Source organism: Pollicipes pollicipes, unplaced genomic scaffold (genome assembly GCF_011947565.3).
Source record: "Pollicipes pollicipes isolate AB1234 unplaced genomic scaffold, Ppol_2.1 Scaffold_7261;HRSCAF=8764_pilon_pilon_pilon, whole genome shotgun sequence".
In the NCBI taxonomy this organism is placed as follows: Eukaryota; Metazoa; Arthropoda; class Thecostraca; order Pollicipedomorpha; family Pollicipedidae; genus Pollicipes; species Pollicipes pollicipes.
Window position 1 is genome coordinate 56,643,109 of NW_023597054.1, and position 18,810 is coordinate 56,661,918.

The 18,810-nt window shown below is 54.6% G+C and overlaps 2 protein-coding genes across 2 annotated transcripts; both read right to left on the minus strand.

Annotated features, from left to right (window-relative positions):
• Nucleotides 1-163: 163 nt before the first annotated feature.
• Nucleotides 164-3,255, minus strand: LOC119111648 (cubilin). The gene is made up of 6 exons (XM_037235453.1): nucleotides 3,164-3,255; nucleotides 2,749-2,910; nucleotides 2,103-2,217; nucleotides 1,440-1,685; nucleotides 497-678; nucleotides 164-208 (listed from the first exon to the last, which is right to left on the minus strand). The coding sequence occupies exons 2-6, from the start codon at nucleotides 2,812-2,814 to the stop codon at nucleotides 164-166; spliced, it is 654 nt and encodes a 217-aa protein (XP_037091348.1). The 5' UTR covers nucleotides 2,815-2,910; nucleotides 3,164-3,255.
• A 2,959-nt stretch (nucleotides 3,256-6,214) lies between these two features.
• On the minus strand, nucleotides 6,215-18,231 carry LOC119111649 (CUB domain-containing protein 2). The gene is made up of 14 exons (XM_037235454.1): nucleotides 18,220-18,231; nucleotides 17,206-17,368; nucleotides 15,917-16,107; nucleotides 15,235-15,394; nucleotides 14,598-14,779; nucleotides 13,925-14,087; nucleotides 12,729-12,836; nucleotides 11,274-11,409; nucleotides 9,799-9,929; nucleotides 9,263-9,515; nucleotides 8,119-8,279; nucleotides 7,396-7,577; nucleotides 6,855-6,974; nucleotides 6,215-6,232 (listed from the first exon to the last, which is right to left on the minus strand). The coding sequence occupies exons 1-14, from the start codon at nucleotides 18,229-18,231 to the stop codon at nucleotides 6,215-6,217; spliced, it is 1,980 nt and encodes a 659-aa protein (XP_037091349.1).
• Nucleotides 18,232-18,810: the final 579 nt, after the last annotated feature.

Below are 18,810 nucleotides of genomic sequence, written 5' to 3' on the forward strand. Positions count from 1 at the left end.
ATTTGGACTGTTAAATGGAACGAGGCTTAAGGCGAGCAATCGAATGAGTTACGTAAAACCAAAACGATAATAAATACACCAAAATAACCGATGTCGTCCACATAGTTTGTCCTTCGAGAAATAGCTTACGACGGATGAGCGATGTTATTTCAGGTGTTTTCAGCTACTTATGCTGGCTTTTGAAGTGCACATTCAATACAGAGCTCCACTGAAATGGAAGGCGACATATCTGCACGGTGTCCACGCCCGGGGCTGTTGGAAACATTCGTGTCATGTGCTCATGTTTACGCGAACGCAATGTTTATCCGGCCCATTGGCCAGCGATCGCCGTGATGTGGTAACGCTACAGATGCATTTCAGATAACGATCACACGTAACCAAGCACGTTATAGTAAAGTAGCATCGCATAGCATAACAACCCATACCTACGTGTAAGCTGGCAGACCTGAGTTGATAATCACCAGGTATATGTAGCTGTTACCCACGTTCGCCTTACCTCTAGATAATCGCCGTTGCAAAAGTCTGTCTCAGCGATCTGGAATGTGCGGAAGCTGAGGTGGATGCCGTTGCCCGCAGAGGCGTAGATTTTCCACCAGCATTCGACGTCGTTGGGGTAGCTGTCGGGGTAGCTGGGCGAGGCGAGCAGGCCAGTCTCGGCAGCCAGGCGGCCGCCGCAGCCTGTCCATCAACACCAGCGGGGGGATCGTCAGGCGGGGCACAGGTGTAGCACTCTCTCCTTCCAGTCCCGCACGGTTCGGGGGTCATCTCCTTCCAGTCCCGCACGGTTCGGGGGTCATCTCCTTCCAGTCCCGCACGGTTCGGGGGTCATCTCCTTCCAGTCCCGCACGGTTCGGGGGTCATCTCCTTCCAGTCCCGCACGGTTCGGGGGTCATCTCCTTCCAGTCCCGCACGGTTCGGGGGTCATCTCCTTCCAGTCCCGCACGGTTCGGGGGTCATCGCCCGTGTGGAAGTTTGGGTTTTTTCGCAGCGGACTGCCACAGCGTAAGCGGCCTATCTTTGAATCTTCTGAGATATCTTCTGCATTGCATCCTTTACTTCAAAAAATGTGACGCTTTGGCTCAGACGCATGACACAACTGCCATGTGTATACATGAAGCCGTTCGTGGGTGAGCACATGGACTTATAATGGAGCATTCTACTTATATACTTATGTTTGTCATGGGGATTTCCGTCCTAATTCATAAGTATGAAAAGGCGCTTCTCGAGCCTCTCGCTGGACCAGGCTCTACTGGGCTACATGCGGAACGGGTGATAATGAACGTCACATCATGGTATGATCTTGTCACCGGACGCATCGGCAAAGGTCGAACTACAGACTTTGACCCCTCTAGGCGGTGCCAGACCGTCCAATGCGGCATCTCGCCACCCCGCAGAACATGCTGCTAACCCTGCCGCTGACTGCCGCACGTCGGCCGTACCGGTGGAGACGTTGGAGAAGCCGGCGCTGAAGAGGACTCCGACGCCGGCCGACACCTGCAGCCGGAGCCGAAGTGCGCCGCCGCGCGAGGTCACCGCCGGCGGCAGCTGTGACCTGCAGTAGCGGTGCAGCACGGGTCCGTCCGGGCCGGTGCCCTCCCGCACCTCCAGGTAGTCGTAGGAACAGTTGGCAGAAGGCAGCTGGCTGTGCAGCATCAGCGCGTTGAACTGCATCCACACGTGGTCGCCTGTCGCGGGAGGCGTGTCAAGTGCCTGGCGCGCACGCTGCAGACCGTCCGGCGCTGGGGCTGCATGTTGTATGAACACTGATGTATGGGCGCTGCACGACCGCAGCGGTCGAAGCGCCCTACAGTCAAACGGATATTTGTGTCCTATGGTGCACCGACAGTGTGACTACTTTACTTTGCCGGCTATCTTTTCCGTGCGTTAGGATGAAGATTTGGGGTTGGAGGCACTTTGTGACCGAGCAAAGATGATGTACACACCAAGTGATGAAAGCTCCCGAACAGAGGTACACGAGCAAAGTGTACGTGTCCTAACGTGTCCTATCTCACGTAATCTTCGTGCTATCATCAGTGTTTCCACCCCGCTTCGCTGCGAACACCACGAGTCTTGAAGTGCAGCACTCCCAGCGCAGATCTCACCGGGCCGGGGGGCTTGCAGGATCCAGGTGCAGTTCAGGCTGCCCATGTGCGTCATCGGGAAGTTCGGCGACGAAATGTGATCCATGGATGTGACGTTGATGGTGCCGCCGCAACCCTGGCAGTACAACGAGGCCACCGAGCCCGCCAATGTCAGACGAACTGCGCCGTCAACTCCGGGCGACAGACAGACAGTCTGGTTTGCAAAGTTTATAGACTGCATGTAACAAACAGTGCCGCATAGTCCGTTCTTGAATGCAAGCAGCCTAATAGTATTTTCAGTATGCAGAATAACAACACACCTTCGTTATGTCAAACTTTGGAGCTCTGGGCAATGCACCGGCTGCTTCATAACCACTCCACAGGCTACGGGTGTCGCTGCACCATTTTGCTCAGTTTGGTATCAAGCACCAACGATTTATTGAATTTCTGCATCAATCGCCATAATTCATTCCTACCGGTAGAGATTAAAGAGCAGGAAGCAAAGAACAGAAACAATGATAAGGCAACAGGTTCGTCCCATCTTGCGAAAGAAACATTGCTAATAAGCAGGCCTTGTTCGTCTTTCCATTGGACGGCAGACAGCAAGATCTTAGGGTACGCCAATCACCATGGCCGAGGATGGCTTGATCGCTGCGGCGCCCCTCACCATGGTGTAGTTAGCGACGAATCCCTTGGCGGCCACGGAGCCATCGGCCTTGAGTCGGACGAGCATTCTGCTGCCGGTGGAGGTAACGGTGGGCGGCTCGGGCACGCGGTTGCCGCAGTGCTTCAGCAGCAGCGGCGAGCGTCGCGACCACCCGTCCCGGACCTGCCGCAGCCGGCGTCAGCTCAGGTCAGGTCGGCCCGCAGGCAGAGGGGACGGAGGCAGGTGGGCCTGTGAGGACCAAGTTCGAAGCACTCTACCGTCTTCAAGCCGATGCTACAGCGGAGCAACGGCGATGGCCCGTCAAGTATGAGCACTGCCAATCGGTGAGACAAAACTCCCATCCTCTTCGGGCTGTGCATCTTCAGCGTTTTCCTCTTTCGCAAGGCCGCTTTCGGCCAGCGCCCATCCCACTCACGGCGACGTAGTCGAAGGAGCAGTTGGTGTGCGGCTCCACGTCGAAGTCGTCGAACGTGAGCTGCACGGTGTGGTGGCGCTGCACGCTGATCCGCCACGTGCAGTCCGAGTGACTGTCGTACACCAGCGGGTAGTTCGGGGAGTGAATCGAGCCGCGCACCGCCGTGAACCGCCCGCCACAGCCTGCCGGGGGAGGGGGAGGGGGGGGGGGGACACACCACGTCACGCTCGCGGACAGGTGCAGCACTCCCGGATCAGACCCGAGGCCGGTCATTCGGACGGCGTCGGCAGGCGCGAGTCGTGTCGCACAAAGCCACGCGAGGAACGCGAGCGCAGACGTGGCACGAGAGACAGGCCGTGGAGTGGTATAGCAGGGCGCTGGCGAGCGATCCGTGCGCGGAAGCCATATGGCAAAGTTCATGATCAATTAATCTACACAGCCGGTCCCGGAGGCGACAGCAACCGTTAACAAGTTGACTAAACTAAACAATAAATAAGAGGCTAAAAATATGAAGCGGATTGTTAACAAGAGGCTAAAGAGAAGCGCGGCACCGCTCATGGCCATAGCACGGCAGTACATGAGATGTCCTTTCAACACAGTAATGTAAAGGGGTGAATGGCCTCCCGTGCACTCTGCGCCATGATGCAGAGTACATCGGGTGGCACTCTCTCAGACAGCGGGGCACACAGTGTTGACGGCCGCGGGCTCTGTTGAGGATCTGACCTCCTCTGCGGACCCGGTAGCGGGCGTGGAAGCCGTGGCCGGAGACGGAGCCGTCGCTGTAGAAGCGGACCAGCATGTTGTTTGCCCTGCGAGATCACCGTGGACGGGGCGGTCTGGGCGTGGCAGAGGTTGGTGAGCATTGGCGCCGTGTCGTCCGGTCCGCCGAACACCTGGCAAGGATCACACATGTGTGTCACGCAAAGGTCAGGTGATAATATGAAACATCTGGCAATGGTCACACATGTGTGTCACGCAAAGGTCAGGTGATAAGATAAAACACCTGGCAATGATCACACATGCGTGTCACGCAAAGGTGAGGTGATAAGATAAAACACCTGGCAATGATCACACATGTGTGTCACGCAAAGGTCAGGTGATAAGATAAAACACCTGGCAATGATCACACATGCGTGTCACGCAAAGGTGAGGTGATAAGATAAAACACCTGGCAATGATCACACATGCGTGTCACGCAAAGGTGAAGTGATAAGATGAAACACCTGGCAATGATCACACATGTGTGTCACGCAAAGGTGAAGTGATAAGATGAAACACCTGGCAATGGTCACACATGTGTGTCACGCAAAGGTGAAGTGATAAGATGAAACACCTGGCAATGATCACACATGTGTGTCACGCAAAGGTGAAGTGATAAGATGAAACACCTGGCAATGATCACACATGTGCGTCACGCACGAGGTAAATTGAGGGGATGCAGCTGAGTGTTATGATCTATACCAGGCCCGTATGCTTAAAGGTCAGCAAATATTGAGCGGATTACGGGCATGTCACAATTGGTTTGCAGCACTAAGCTAATGCCTCTATTTCCCATATCTAGCATAGATACGAAGCTTTTTTGGTCTCAACGTCCTCCAGTATGCGCCCCTGGGCTGGCAAAGCTCACCCCAGCCCGTCACTACTAACAGCAGCATGCACCCCTGGGCTGGCAAAGTTCGCCACAGCCCGCCACCACCGCCAGCAGCCGGCGCTCGCAGCTGTAGCCGGTGCTTGCCTTCAGAGAGTCGTAAGCGCAGTTGTGCGCCGACTCGATGTCGAAGAAGTCGATGGTCAGCTCGACCCTGTAGCCCGGTCTGGCCCGGATCTGCCAGTCACACTGGGTCCACTTGGGGTAGGGCTGCGGGTAGTTCGGAGACTGGAGGGTGCCCCTGCGCTTGGTCAGCAGGCCGCCGCAGCCTGAGGGGACGGTGGGTGATGACACGGAGGAGGGCACGCCGCACGCCACTCGCCTACGGAGCCTGTCCCCCCCCCCCTCACGGGGGTCCGCCGCAGCTGATGGCTGGCCGTCACATCAGACGGTGCCAATAGGCGCCGTTGGAAAAGATGAACCGCATTCTGTCTGGTTGGATAGACTTTGCCATTCGGGACAACCAACGTGTGCGACAACTGAGACGTGAGGCGATTAAGCAACGCGTGGGCATCGTATGAAAAGATCATTGGCTAAGGCCCAAGTTGATTACGCATCGCATGCGGCTTGCTATAAACATCTCCGTGCCTTAACGCGTGCCTTGTAAACGCGCATGGCTGCGCTGTCCAACTAAATTAAAAAGACGGCGTAATAGCGCGGTGCCTGACCCCGCCTCATGTAGCCGGCAGCTGGGACGAGCCGGCCAGGGCCGACCGAGAACTCCGCGGGGCGCAGGCGTGCATGCTTCAGACGGCACGAGCACATCCCTCATTTCGCACCGTGCACAAACCACTCCAGCCTGAAGCCGTTGTGGGCCACAGATTCGTCCGACTTGAAGTGGACGTAGGCCATGTTCTTGGCGGTGGAGATGGGGGCGGGGCAGACCGTCGCGGCCGCACAGCCGGGAGCCGATTAGCGTGGGCGCCTGGCTCTTCTCTCCCTCCTTGATCTGTCCAACGGGGGGATCGTGGACGTGTCACGACTGCGAACACCATCACCCGCGGCGGCTTAGCTAGCCACGTTTCGGTGGGAAGCCGCGGTATGAAAGGGGTGTTCTGGTCGCTATGGTCGCCTGAGCCAGCGTCTTTCGATGTACGAGACCCGGCATAGCGCCCCTTTATAACAGGGCTAGTGTTGCCTTATTGCCTTCTCTGTCATACGGTGTTCTCCACCCACGCTCCACAAACCCAGCCTGGGAGCGGCAGTTCGCCACGCCGCGTGCGGCCTCACCTCTATGTAGTCGTACTCGCATCCGGACGAGCTGGGGTCTTCGACGTCGAAGTGGGAGAAGGAGATGTTCAGCGTGTTGCCAAGCGGAGCCATGATGGTCCAGGTGCAGTCACGGTCGTGCGGGTACGGCTCGGGGAAGTTCGGCGACTCAATCACGCCCCGGTGGCTGCCCGTCACGATGTTGTTGCAGTCTGTGCGCGGCACGAGGGTGCAGGTCAGACATGTGCTCCCGCCCATGTTCTGCGGTGTGGTGGTTTTGTCTGTCTAATTTCTGCAGGTGATTTAGCGATCTTAAAACCAAATCAGCGATGCAGCCGATGCAAAACTGAGCGCCGATTAACATTTGTTTGTTAGTTGCCATGGGTATCTTTTCCCTTTTCTTGAAGTGGCCTGGTCCGTTCAAGAGCAAAGAAACGGCAAAAGCTTCGCGTCACCTAGCTGGCAATGCATGTTTCTTACACAGGTCACACTGCATCGTATGAGAGGACTTGGGAAACAGTTCCGACGCATTGTGCCTGCAATGCTTGCCGCGCCTTTACACTAAATGCGAGTGAAAGCTCTTTACACGATGCAGCTGAACACATATTTGAAGAATACAGCATTCGTCCACACGTTCAGAAACTCCAAACAACAGGCTAGGTTTCCCAAATATCGAGATTTTCCTCGCGCTTTCCTGGCACCCGGGAGGTTCCGGTAATGAGGCGGACGCCTGCCCCAGGTCAGCTCCCCGCCAGTTCCCGACACGCTCCCGCCAGCCGCCTCCACTCGGCACCCACCAATCACGTAACGCGCGTGGAACCCGCGGCCGCTGACCGAGAAGTCCGTCACAAACTTGACGGTCATGATATTGGTCTTGGACTCGACGACGTCCAGCTGGTCGGAGCCACACGCCCGCTTCTTCAGCACGGCGGAGGGGCCGGCTCCCTCGTATACCTGGTTAGGCGGCACGGGGTCAGGGCTCGTCCGCAGCTGCTCGTCATCGGTTACCAGGCCTGCGCAGCATGCACCATCGGCAGGAGCTGTCCAGGACGCTGATCTGCTCCCTGTCTGCGTCTGGGCCGCCAGCCAATGGCATCGCGCGTCTGCTTCAGCTGAGAGGTGGCCAGGACGGGCACAGGCGTCTCTCGGTAGGTTCTCGGCTTGTGCTCGCGGTTACTGGATCGCTTGTGTCGAGCGAACTTAGCTCGTTTAGTCACTGGCAAAGTGAGCAAAATGCGTCTGCGAAAGAGTTGCCGTGCGCTTGACACTGCGCAAGAACATGGTAGTCTTTGGCATGAGAATACTCCAAGTCCTCCCCCCCCCCCCCTCCGCCCGCCCTCCCGCCCGCCGATGAGGCCGACGCCGGCTCCCTCACCGCCACGTAGTCCATGTTGCACGTGTCGCTGCCTTCGATGTCCATGTCCAGGAAGGAGATGCGCACTTTGTTACCGGCGTTGCCGGCGATGACCCAAGTGCACACGGCCATGTGGGCGTACGGTTGCGGGTAGTTGGGCGAGATGATGCTGCCCCGGGGACCGGTCAGTCGGCCGCCGCAGCCTGACGACGGCAGGCTGGCGTTAGCTGGCGCAGGGCAGCGAGTAGCCTGGTGCCAGAGCTCGGGCAGTACGCCGTCATTGGGCGCGGGACAACAGCGGCGATACACTGTCATCAGTCAGTGGCATCCGCGTTTCCATTGATGATCGGTCAGTGGGAGGGCTGTTGATGCCGTGATGAGTCTCATGTGAGTCATTTGCAGGTTGGCGTACTGTGTTAACATCGCTAGAACTGACATGCTTGGAAGACCCCGCATTCCAGAGCTGAAGCACTTGATAAGCTGCGGAACTAAGTTGAAGTCCTATTCGTAATGAGACAACCGTTATGAATCTTAAACCTCACTAGTTAGCCTGAGTTGAGATCATTTTTCACGATAAGCTGATAGCTCAGTGTGTTAGATTCAGGGAGCTAGGCACTGACCTTTAAATCAAATCGATTCATTAGGGCATTGCCATCGACACTGAAACATCGGCATCGGCATCGGGGCCTCATGCGCTGAGATGTAGGCGGATGCTCAGTTGCTGCGTCCCGGAGAACACGTTACCGGTGGCCGTGGCGTCCCAGGAGATGCGGAAGCCGGCGCCGCTCAGTGAGCCGTCCGAGCGGAAGTGCAGGAAGAGCCGGTGCGCGTGCGACGAGATCTGACGCGGCATGTTGGTGCCGCAGTACTTGCCGATCAGCGGCGCCGTCGCCGAGCCGCCGTTCCTGCTCAGACACGGGCAGGTCTGAGCCCGGGTCAAGCCGCGCTCGTGCGCCAGCGGGCCTCGCGATGCGACAGCGTGTTGGTAACGGTCGTACGCAGCTTCTCAGTTGAGAGACTGTAACTCCCGTCCGAGGCGCGTTCCACCCGCATTACGGATCAGCTCCGTCACCACATTCGGCTAGCATTGTGGACCATCACTGCACTGACGGCCACTCATTGATGGTAATGGTCGCCGACAACTTGCCGCAGCCAGGTGCGTATGAGGCAACCGAACGATCGAGTGCCGACAGAAGCCATACGGAGCGTCCAGCCGCCGCGTTTGATCCCGGTCATCCTCAGTCATCAGCCTGACACTAGCCTGATCTCCAGGTAGTCACAGCCTGACACTAGCCTGATCTCCAAGTAATCATGGCTTGACACTAGCCTGATCTCCAAGTAATCATAGCTTGACACTAGCCTGATCTCCAGGTAGTCACAGCCTGACACTAGCCTGATCTTCAGGTAATCACAGCCTGACACTAGCCTGATCTCCAAGTAATCATAGCTTGACATTAGCCTGATCTCCAAGTAATCACAGCCTGACACTAGCCTGATCTCCAGGTAGTCACAGCCTGACACTAGCCTGATCTCCAAGTAGTCACAGCCTGACACTAGCCTGATCTCCAAGTAGTCATAGCTTGACACTAGCCTGATCTCCAGGTAATCACAGCCTGACACTAGCCTGATCTCCAGGTAGTCACAGCCTGACATTAGCCTGATCTCCAAGTAATCATAGCTTGACATTAGCCTGATCTCCAAGTAATCACAGCCTGACACTAGCCTGATCTCCAGGTAGTCACAGCCTGACACTAGCCTGATCTCCAGGTAGTCACAGCCTGACACTAGCCTGATCTCCAAGTAATCATAGCTTGACACTAGCCTGATCTCCAAGTAATCACAGCCTGACACTAGCCTGATCTCCAAGTAATCACAGCCTGACACTAGCCTGATCTCCAGGTAGTCACAGCCTGACACTAGCCTGATCTCCAGGTAGTCACAGCCTGACACTAGCCTGATCTCCAGGTAGTCATAGTTGCATTCGAAGTGATCCTCCATGCCGAAGTGGGAGACGTTGAGCATGATCTGTTGGTTCTGCGGCGCCTCGATGATCCAGGTGCACTCCTTGCTGGGCGGGTAGGGTCCCGGGAAGTTCGGGGAAGTCAGCACGCCGGAAATAGTGTGGTACGTCCCGCCACACACTGGAAACGGAACACAGGCACTTATGGACTGTTAACAGCCAACCGTGTTGTTAGAAGACCCGAGTTTGCCTTTATAAAACGTATTCCGAGACAAGGAAGTTCATGCCCAATTCGTGTCTGCGCAGAGGGATAAAGAAGCATATTCGGGTAACTTCATCACCTCCCGTGAATTACTTGTGTGTCAATGGACTTTGCAATGACATTCGTGTTACCACGGTTGCGCGCGAAATGTGCTCAGCGAATCTAAAACCCTTCTGGTACCTTCATGAGACAAAGCACTCACGTGTGGACGCGTTCAGACCGATGAAGGAGGCCGCAAATCCATCATGGGTTATACTAGTGTCAGATGTGAATATCACCGTCATCACGTTTCCCAGCGTGGTCATGATGGGAGGCAGCCGTTGGCCACAGTACCTGTGGGAGTGAACACAAGAGAGTCACATAGCGTTGAAAACTTTATCGTCATATGCGGATAAAGGTCGTTTGCGAACGACAGCAGGCGTTCCGATTAAATCCAAGTGTCCAGTGGCATCTTCAGGGTGAGCAATTCAGAAAAGCACGTCTGTTTGTATCACTGTTCTATTTTTTTTCTTTCTTTTTTGGTAGACGCACAGCACAAGTGGATACACGGATTATGATGACGTTAATTTCTACACAACTTCTAGATATCGGAACCATCACAACCTTTGGGACGATCCAGACATAGACTCGCGCCATCCTCTACGGGTGGCGATCATGACACACATGGAGAGCGCGCATATATTGGTATGGATGGGGGAGAAGTTTTCAGGGCACAAAGGTGATGCAGAGTGTGCAGCAGGCAAATCATTAAAAAGAGCTCGCGGGATCTGAACAAAGACTTTTGGATATCTCATTGGATAAGACTGCCCACTTGGGCATGCGACACTGATGGTGCAGTTCATTCCATCAAAAGCCCAAGCTTTAGCATGTTTTTAAGCAATGTGTCCGGAGGAGGAATAAATAACGCTGAAACATTTCGAAATGCCGCACAAATACCAAGCAGCGTCTAAAAGTAACTTGGCTTGTGTTTTGTATCATTTCTGGAATGCGTTTTGAGTAGCATCCATGGCTGGCGATACTGTCGAAGTCTTTGCACAACGAAGTAAGCGGCGGACGTTCTATCCCAGAAGACCGAAGTGTGTAGTAATCTCTTTGAACATTGACTCTGGGGAACGTCACTGGATAGGTGTTATCAGAGGCATCAATGCGCTGAGACACTGATGCAGCTACGGTCGCTGACCCAATAGCTCACAACACAGTTGTCTACAAGCGATTGTGACGTTGATCTCAATCTGGGAGCAGAGCGCAGCAGAAGTGTGCCCCACGCGTGGAAGAGTCGTGGCAACAAAGGCAGGTCATATTCAGCGAAGGGCTTTCGCCGGAGATGCATGTCACACTAACCATCTGGCGATGAGCCCACCGTTGGTGACAGGTCACACTCACAGTCTGCCGATGAGCCCACCGCTGTTGACAGGTCACACTCACAGTCTGACGATGAGCCCACCGCTGGTGACAGGTCACACGCACAGTCTGACGATGAGCCCACCACTGTTGACAGGTCACACTCACGGTCTGACGATGAGCCCACCCCTGTTGACAGGTCACACTCACGGTCTGCTGATGAGGTCGCCGTTGGTGACAGGTCACACTCACGGTCTGCCGATGAGCCCACCCGTGTTGACAGGTCACACTCACGGTCTGACGATAAGCCCACCGCTGTTGACAGGTCTCACTCACGGTCTGCCGATGAGGCCGCCGTTGGTGCCGGCCGCCGCCGTGCTGTTGTCATACACTGACACAGAGTCGTAACAGGAGCCTGTGCGAGTCGCTGCCTCCAGCGAGAACGATAACCAGGTTAGCCGCACGATCTCCCCTGAGAACAGGCAGGAGGGAGATCGGAGTTAATGGCCGGGGAGATCCAGTTCAAGTTCAATCTCCCATGACCCGAGATGGCATTGTCCTGATGATGGCAAAATACCTGAGAATCGTCGCGGATCTGTCGACCGCTGGCTGAGATCGGGTTATTTTAATCTGGGGTAAGCGATTGCCTGTCTGCGTATGATGTGGAGCCTCAGTTGGTGACACACTCAGTTTGCCAAGAGAACCGGAAATTTAACTCTGTTATCAACACTGAGGAGAAGGAACCGCACGTTTCTGTGTACCTCTGGAGAAAAGCACGGTGCATCGTCGATATAAGAAAATAGGTATAGGCTATGATGTGTTCGACAAGTTGGTTATCGTCCCTGTCGGATGAAGGCCTCGGCGCGCCTCCCTCCGAAGAACTTTAAAGCTGGGGACACTTTTGCAAGCACTAAGCGCAGGGTTTGAGCAACTTTTTAAACCTACTGTTCCACCCATTTGCACGCTCCATGAAAAGTTTAAGCTCTGTCTCGTAGGTTACCACAAATGACCCTTTTGTCGAGGTCACGTCGGTAACATTTTATCCTCACGTCATAGAACATTATGATGCAGCTCAACACTTCGCATGATGCACATGATGGTGCAATTTTATTCATGCACCATGGGGCGTACTTACAAAGGAGGAAACATGCTCGAGGAAACATGCTCCTTTATTAAATGCATTACATCCATGAATAATGCGGGAATACATATTGGCAATAAGGGATTCGATGTAGACGCGTACAACTGTACAGATCGATAGAATGATATATTTTCACGCTATGCCACAAATTTTGCGCATTGGTAGGTGCATTCAACTGCGTTTTTTAAAGACAATATGATGAGCTGTGCTGTCCCTTCCATTGCGAAATCCTATGTGCGTCTCTGAATGTGGCTAGGTTCAGTCGTCTAACGCCTAGTTAGTCAAAGGGAGCCTGATGAAGACGTATTTACCAAGATCATCTTTGACATCCACTTACTTCGTTTGACCTATCCTAAATCACATAAAAAATTGACACCCAGCCCCGGCTTAAGAACGGGAAATTTGTAGTGGATCGGGTAGTCTTACCTGAAACGCGATTTGGTGTGGCCCGGAGTGCTCCTATTCTCACCTGGGGGGGGGGGGGGGCGGTTTGGTGTGGTCCGGAGTGCTCCTATTCTCACCTGGGGGGCGGTTTGGTGTGGTCCGGAGTGCTCCTATTCTCACCTGGGGGGCGGTTTGGTGTGGTCCGGAGTGTTCCTATTCTCACCTGGGGGGCGGTTTGGTGTGGTCCGGAGTGTTCCTATTCTCACCTGGAGGTCGGTGGATTACCCAACTGCACGTAATGCCGTTTGGGTACTGCTCCGGGTGTGTAGGTGAGTTAATGGTGCCTTGTTGGTCGACCAGAATCCCGCCACATTCTGGAATAGATTTCGCATGTGTACTTATGTCAGCGCATCTTTCCTGTTCCAGAGAATAGAGCAAGAAAAGGACGGGAAGGCGACGGCATGTATATGCATTCATTTAAAGATCACATTTAGCGCTCAGTACTTTTCGACACGATAAGGATAGTGCTGCGTCCTCTAAGAAGCCACGTGTGGTTTTATTTCCAGCGGATCTAAGCTCTGCGTTATAGCTAATGTGGTATGCAAGGTTCAACGATAGCTTGTTAGCGTTACCAGCGATATGAATGGCGGAGTCAGCCAGGCCGGTGTGGTTGTCAATAAACGGATTGATGAAATTTAGCTACCTCCGTCATGCTTTCTTCCAGGACCATCTTGGCTCGTCTTCACGTTTGTGCAGCCAGGTCACAGAGTTGGAAGTGTGCAGCATTACAAATTGCAAGAATCACGAGGAAAACGACTTTTTTGTTTCCGACGTTGAGCTATAATTTTAGAACGATCATTCTTTGGTTGCTCTATTCGGAATCATCGCTATCAGTCAGCCACGGCCGTTGGCTTGGTGGCGGCCGTGCCGTGCGCAAAGATCGAATGGTGCAAGATGCCATTTGTTCAAATACTAGTGAATGAAACACAATCCAGGTTGGCTTGCGCAATTGCCGCATGCGTAACAACTACTTAATGCTCCCACGTGTTTCTTACCGCGAAATACTGCCTAACGATATAGCTTACTTTAATTTAGCACGCAGTTAAAAGATGGAAAGCATCGGTAAGGCAAATCAGAAACATGTCGCGATAATGTTAGTCACAGATGCAAACAGCGCGATGTCGTTAACACCACTCCATGTTGCGAAAATGCCGCTTTGCTGCCAGAAGGAACTAATCACGTGACTTCGAGGTATGCGTATGATTACGCTTGCACAGTCTTTGTGCTACGACTCCTAGTCTGATATTTGAGCAAAATTTGGGTCCGATGCACCGAGAACGGAGCCGATGAGGGGCGGCGAGAATGACGCGCTTTGTTAAAAGTGCGTATCCGCTCATTACGACCCAGCAGTCCGAGCCGTGCTGCTGCACCACCATACTGCCACTACGATCCCATCACAAACCTGTGTCAATGGAAGTGAAGTTGGCCAGAAATCCCCGATTGTGAACGCTGCCGTCGGTGACGAACAGGATGTACATGTAGTTGTGCCTAGATATCAGAGTTGGCGGAGGCTCGTTACAGAACTTCCCCAACGATGGGAAGGAGGAGTCTCGGCCATCAAACACCTGGAAAGAATGCAGCGCTTGGGTGGCCGAGTAATGAGGCATGCCTTGCAACTCGGCACGAAAACCTACACTTATCGGGTGCCAGCAGATCAATGGACGCGATCGCTTCTTGATGAACGGGGTGAGCTTCGCCCTGGTACGAGACCGAAGCGCGCTGATTTCGGTAACCTGCCACGGACGACGAGCGGTACCAGCACGTGGTCACGATCTTTCCCAGCTGAACAATAACGTAAAGGAATCAGCAACAGACGCATAATTATCGCTCAGGGATAAAACATTTGATGTGGAACAAACTTGGTTGACCATCAGCTTCGTGACGGTACGCGCCCCGAAAAACACACACATGAACACAGACGAACGGCCAGCGTAACCTCCAACTGGTATATAATGTCCTGGATGGTCAGCAACAGTGCAGTGAAGTGAACGTGAAGTTTCGATCGCTGGCTGCAGTAATGGGGTCAAATGAAAACAAGGCTTGCACCAGCGGAGCACTTCCTAGCATGTGCCCACCTCCAGGTAATCAAAGAAGCATGCGAAGCTGTTCTCCATAAGGAAGTCGTGGAACTGCAGAACGATGGCTCGGCCGGGCTCCTGTCGGATGAGGTACTCGCATCGCTTTCCGTGCGGGTAGTTCTCGGGGAAGTTAGGCGACCGGAGTACGCCGGACTCGCTGAAGAACACGCCGCCACACACTGGCGGCACGGAGAGGGCCGCCGGTCAGCGCGGTGACTCTGGACTCGGTGGAGAGCACGCCGCCACACACTGGCGTCACGGACAGCGCCGCCGGTCAGCGCGGTGACTCTGGACGAAGCGCTGCGGCGACTTCCGACCATCTAGCCCCACGCCCACACACGGGTCACGGGTCAGGCGCACAGGTCGGCGCAGGTCAACTGTGTCGACCTTCTCGACTTCTTGGCACAGGAACACCACTGGGCCCAAGACCACCACTGGGCCCAAGACATCCGGTCGCGACGGATTAGAACCGGCATGTGGTGCTTGGCTCATAGCATTATTACATGAACCCGAATATCGGTTGATGTTTGACTATCTGGCGTCGTTACATCGTCGGTGGGTGAGACACACGGCAGCGGGCCGACCAGCAACGGCAGCTGATCCATTCACTTGGCCCCGGGAGAGCGGCACTCACCGACGTCGTAGGTGGCCGAGAAGCCGCCGTGGGAGACGCTGTAGTCGGAGTAGAAGCGGACGTACAGCTCGTTGCCGGAGGCGGCGAAGGGCGGCGGCAACGTGTTGCGGCCGCAGTATCGGCCGACAAGCGGGCTGTCCGGGTCAGGGCCGTCGCGCACCTGTGAGATACACCATATGAGATACACTGCCGCCCCTGAGCACCTGGGGCAAGTCGCGCGTGCCGCCGCCTCTCAGCGCTTGTAAAGACGCGGAGCGTGCCGATCACGGCCATGCATCTGAATGCAAGTTTGGTCATGGTCATGCATCTGAATGCAAGTTTGGTCATGGTCATGCATCTGAATGCATCATGAATGTGTGTAGCTACTGCAAAATTTTAACGCAAAGCAGACGCAACGCAACGCAAAGCAACGCAGAGCAGGTGCCGAAATGAACCCATGCAACGCAGCACTTCATTAGTTGCGCATGATGTTTATGTTCACGATAACACCTGACAACCTCATGGCTTACGTAGATAGCAAGAAGAATGGAGTCAAAAGTGCAATCATATATTCTTCCGTTTTATCCACAACGGTGAATTTCGCCCGGAATATCAGACAGAACACACTCAGATTGCGAGCTTTGTACTTCACCCCCCTTCGGCCCCGAGGGCAAACTTCCCCGCCGCATTGGAGCCCACAAACCTCGACAAAGTCGAAGATGCAGTTGAAGCTGCCCTCCAGTTCGAAGCTATCGAAGACCAGCTGTACGCGTTCGTTCCCCGGTACGCGGATCCTCCACTCGCAGTCCATGTTGTGGTGGTACCGCTGCATGTGCGTGGGCGTGGAGAGGGTGCCCTGCTCGCCGGCTAGCTCGCCGCCGCAGCCCGGTATGCCTGTCGCAGCGGCCAGCCGATCACCCGAAGGCTCTTCAGCACACCGCCCCCGCGCCGGGAGAATCGAGAGGTGCTGATGACGTCATACGAACTGGGTGGACGGTTCGCGACCGAGCACGACGCCACGCAGTAAATTGGGTGGGGTTTGGTCCGTGTGTCTACCTGGGTACCAGGGGCACAGCCAGTCAGCATGTTCTGGGCCCTTTGCCACTGTTAGGCCTTTCCCTCGCATGTGTGTCGCTGGAAGAAACCCATCCTTTACCGACAGGCAAAAGTGTGGGCAAACGACGTCAGTTATGGCCGTCCGCCCCTTTCTCGACTGGTATCTGCAGAAATGTCCGAAATGCCTTTAGTTGAATGCCTTTTTGCTGAAGGCATTTAGCCGAATGCCATTTTGTCGACGCATCTTTTTGTCGCCGAGTGAAATGATTAAGTGGAGGGGCAATTTCCCGACATTTCGTTGCCGATGTGTCAAATTTACGAAACGTTAATCGCCCGCAATGTATAGTTACCGCGTTCCAATGTGCCGGAATGTTCTAAAACAAAATGTGTATTTATCAGAGCATGTTTTAGATGAATGCGAAATGTTGACGTGTTTGTTGTTGAAATGTTGAAATGTTGAAAAAAGTCGTCAACTAATATCATGAAATGTTTTTGGTGAGGGGTAGTCCTGAAACAAGTGTGGGGTCTTTGCCACTGGTCGACCTCTCCCTCACAAGTGTTCCCATGAAAGACATGCACCCTCTGCCCGGAGTCAAAAGCGCTGTTAAACTACGTCACAATATTAAGAGCTTTGAATCAGTGTACTTCAGCAGTGTACGCCAGGCTGCATTGTGGCCGTCCCTCCGTTTCTCTGTACATTGTAGGTTTGGACTCACTTGGTGCAAAGGTCTGTGCTCTTTTTACGTAACAAGGTTGCCATACAGCACCCGGTGGCGCACTCGGGGCTTGACCCAGCGCAGGTCTGGAGCAAATCGAGCAAAGGGGCCAAGCGTGGACCCGCTATTCAAGTGTCACACACAGAGTCCATGCGGTGGCGCCCGGTCTTCAGGCGGCCGCTGCGGACTCGGCGGCGTCTGGCGACGGCAGGCCACTCGCCTGGGATCTGGGAGTAGGTGATGTGGAAGCCCTGGTCGGCGCTGCTCTGGTCCGTGTGCAGCCGGAGCCAGGCGAACGGCCCGGAGGTGGTGAGCGGCCGCGGCAGGGTCGTGCTGCAGTACCGCTGCAGCACGTCCGCCGTCTCCGAGTACCCATCGCGCACCTGTCAGACGGGGAGGGACACGTTGTGCCCGGCACTGTGGGTTAGCACAGGGCGTAGCACCGCATGAGAGTCATCGCTTGTTTCATCGTGCGATGTCATGCATGCACGTAGCTAAATTTGTCTTTCGGGGGGGGGGGGGGGGGGTGGGGGAGGAGACAGGGGGTGAAAAAGTGTTATTTCTGTCACTGACTAAATTTGAAGCCGTCTAACTTGTCACCGGAGTGAAATTTTTCAGAAGCCCTTGCACTCTATCTTTGAATGCGATAAACCAGCAAAACAACAAAGGTAAATTAAATGTAATGCGAGATAGCCTTCAGACATTTTCGAGGATGCGGAGAGACGTCAGAACTCCCGCGAAATTCCTGCCAAATAAGCCGACATATAGTGTAGACTTCTTGGTTCAGGGAGGCACGTGGTCCCCCTGACCCCCCTCTAAGATTCCTTCCTCATGGCATGGGTAAATGCATATTTTTCGGAGTTGAAGAGGCTGATGCTGGGTTTTAGCGCACTACGGGAAGGGATGCCACGTGTTTCCCAGTTCTTGCATCCTTGCTTCAGGGGCGCGATCGAAGCCCCTACGAAACGCACCAAACACGGCCAATAGCAGGGCGGTAGCTTTAGAATATGCCCATACTTGAAGACCTTCAAAACTGCCAACAGCAACTCACTTGCAATGGTGCCGTCAGAGATTCTAGACTGATGACCACAGATGCAAGGTAAGGGGTCAGAAAGGGTGCAGAGCCGGAAATCCCCGATGGCATATCCCCACTTTCGGCGGATTTCGGAAAAGCTTCTGAAACTAGTGGGCTTCGTTTTAGGGCAGTGGCATGTTGTCTCCCTGTCCTCCCTGCCTTGCCCTCCATGCCTTTATTCACTAGAGCACACCATTTATGCGCTAAGATGTGGAGTCTAGAAATGCGCCGCAGCAACAGTTAAAATCGCACGTCAGAGCTCAAATGCTTATAACTTGGTGTTCTTGGCTGCCGGATCTTTGACCGTCCGTGACACTGATCTCGTGATCCTCAACTTCCCCGCCATCCGTCGACGCCTGCGCAAACCCTGCCGGCATCCGACAGGCGGCGACTTGCCTCCAAGTAATCGTAGCTGCAGTTGGGGTGCGTCTCTAGCTTGAGCACGGCAAACTGGAAGCGAAGCCTCTTTCCGAGCGGCGCGGCCACTGTCCAGACGCAGTCGCGGTTGTGCGGGTAGCGGCCCGGGTAGCCGGGCGAGTTGATGCTGCCGTACTCGTCGACGAGCGCCCCGCCGCATACTGACCGCAAACCGAGGGGCGTCCGGTCAGCACGAGGTCACTGCCTGGCGCATTGCAAGTCCTGGTCATCGCTTTCTCTCCACTTGTATCATTTTACCAGCTTGTCCTTACCTTTTTAAATATATCCCAAAGGCCTTCCCTGCGCGACCTATGCCCATTCTCTTGTTTTTTC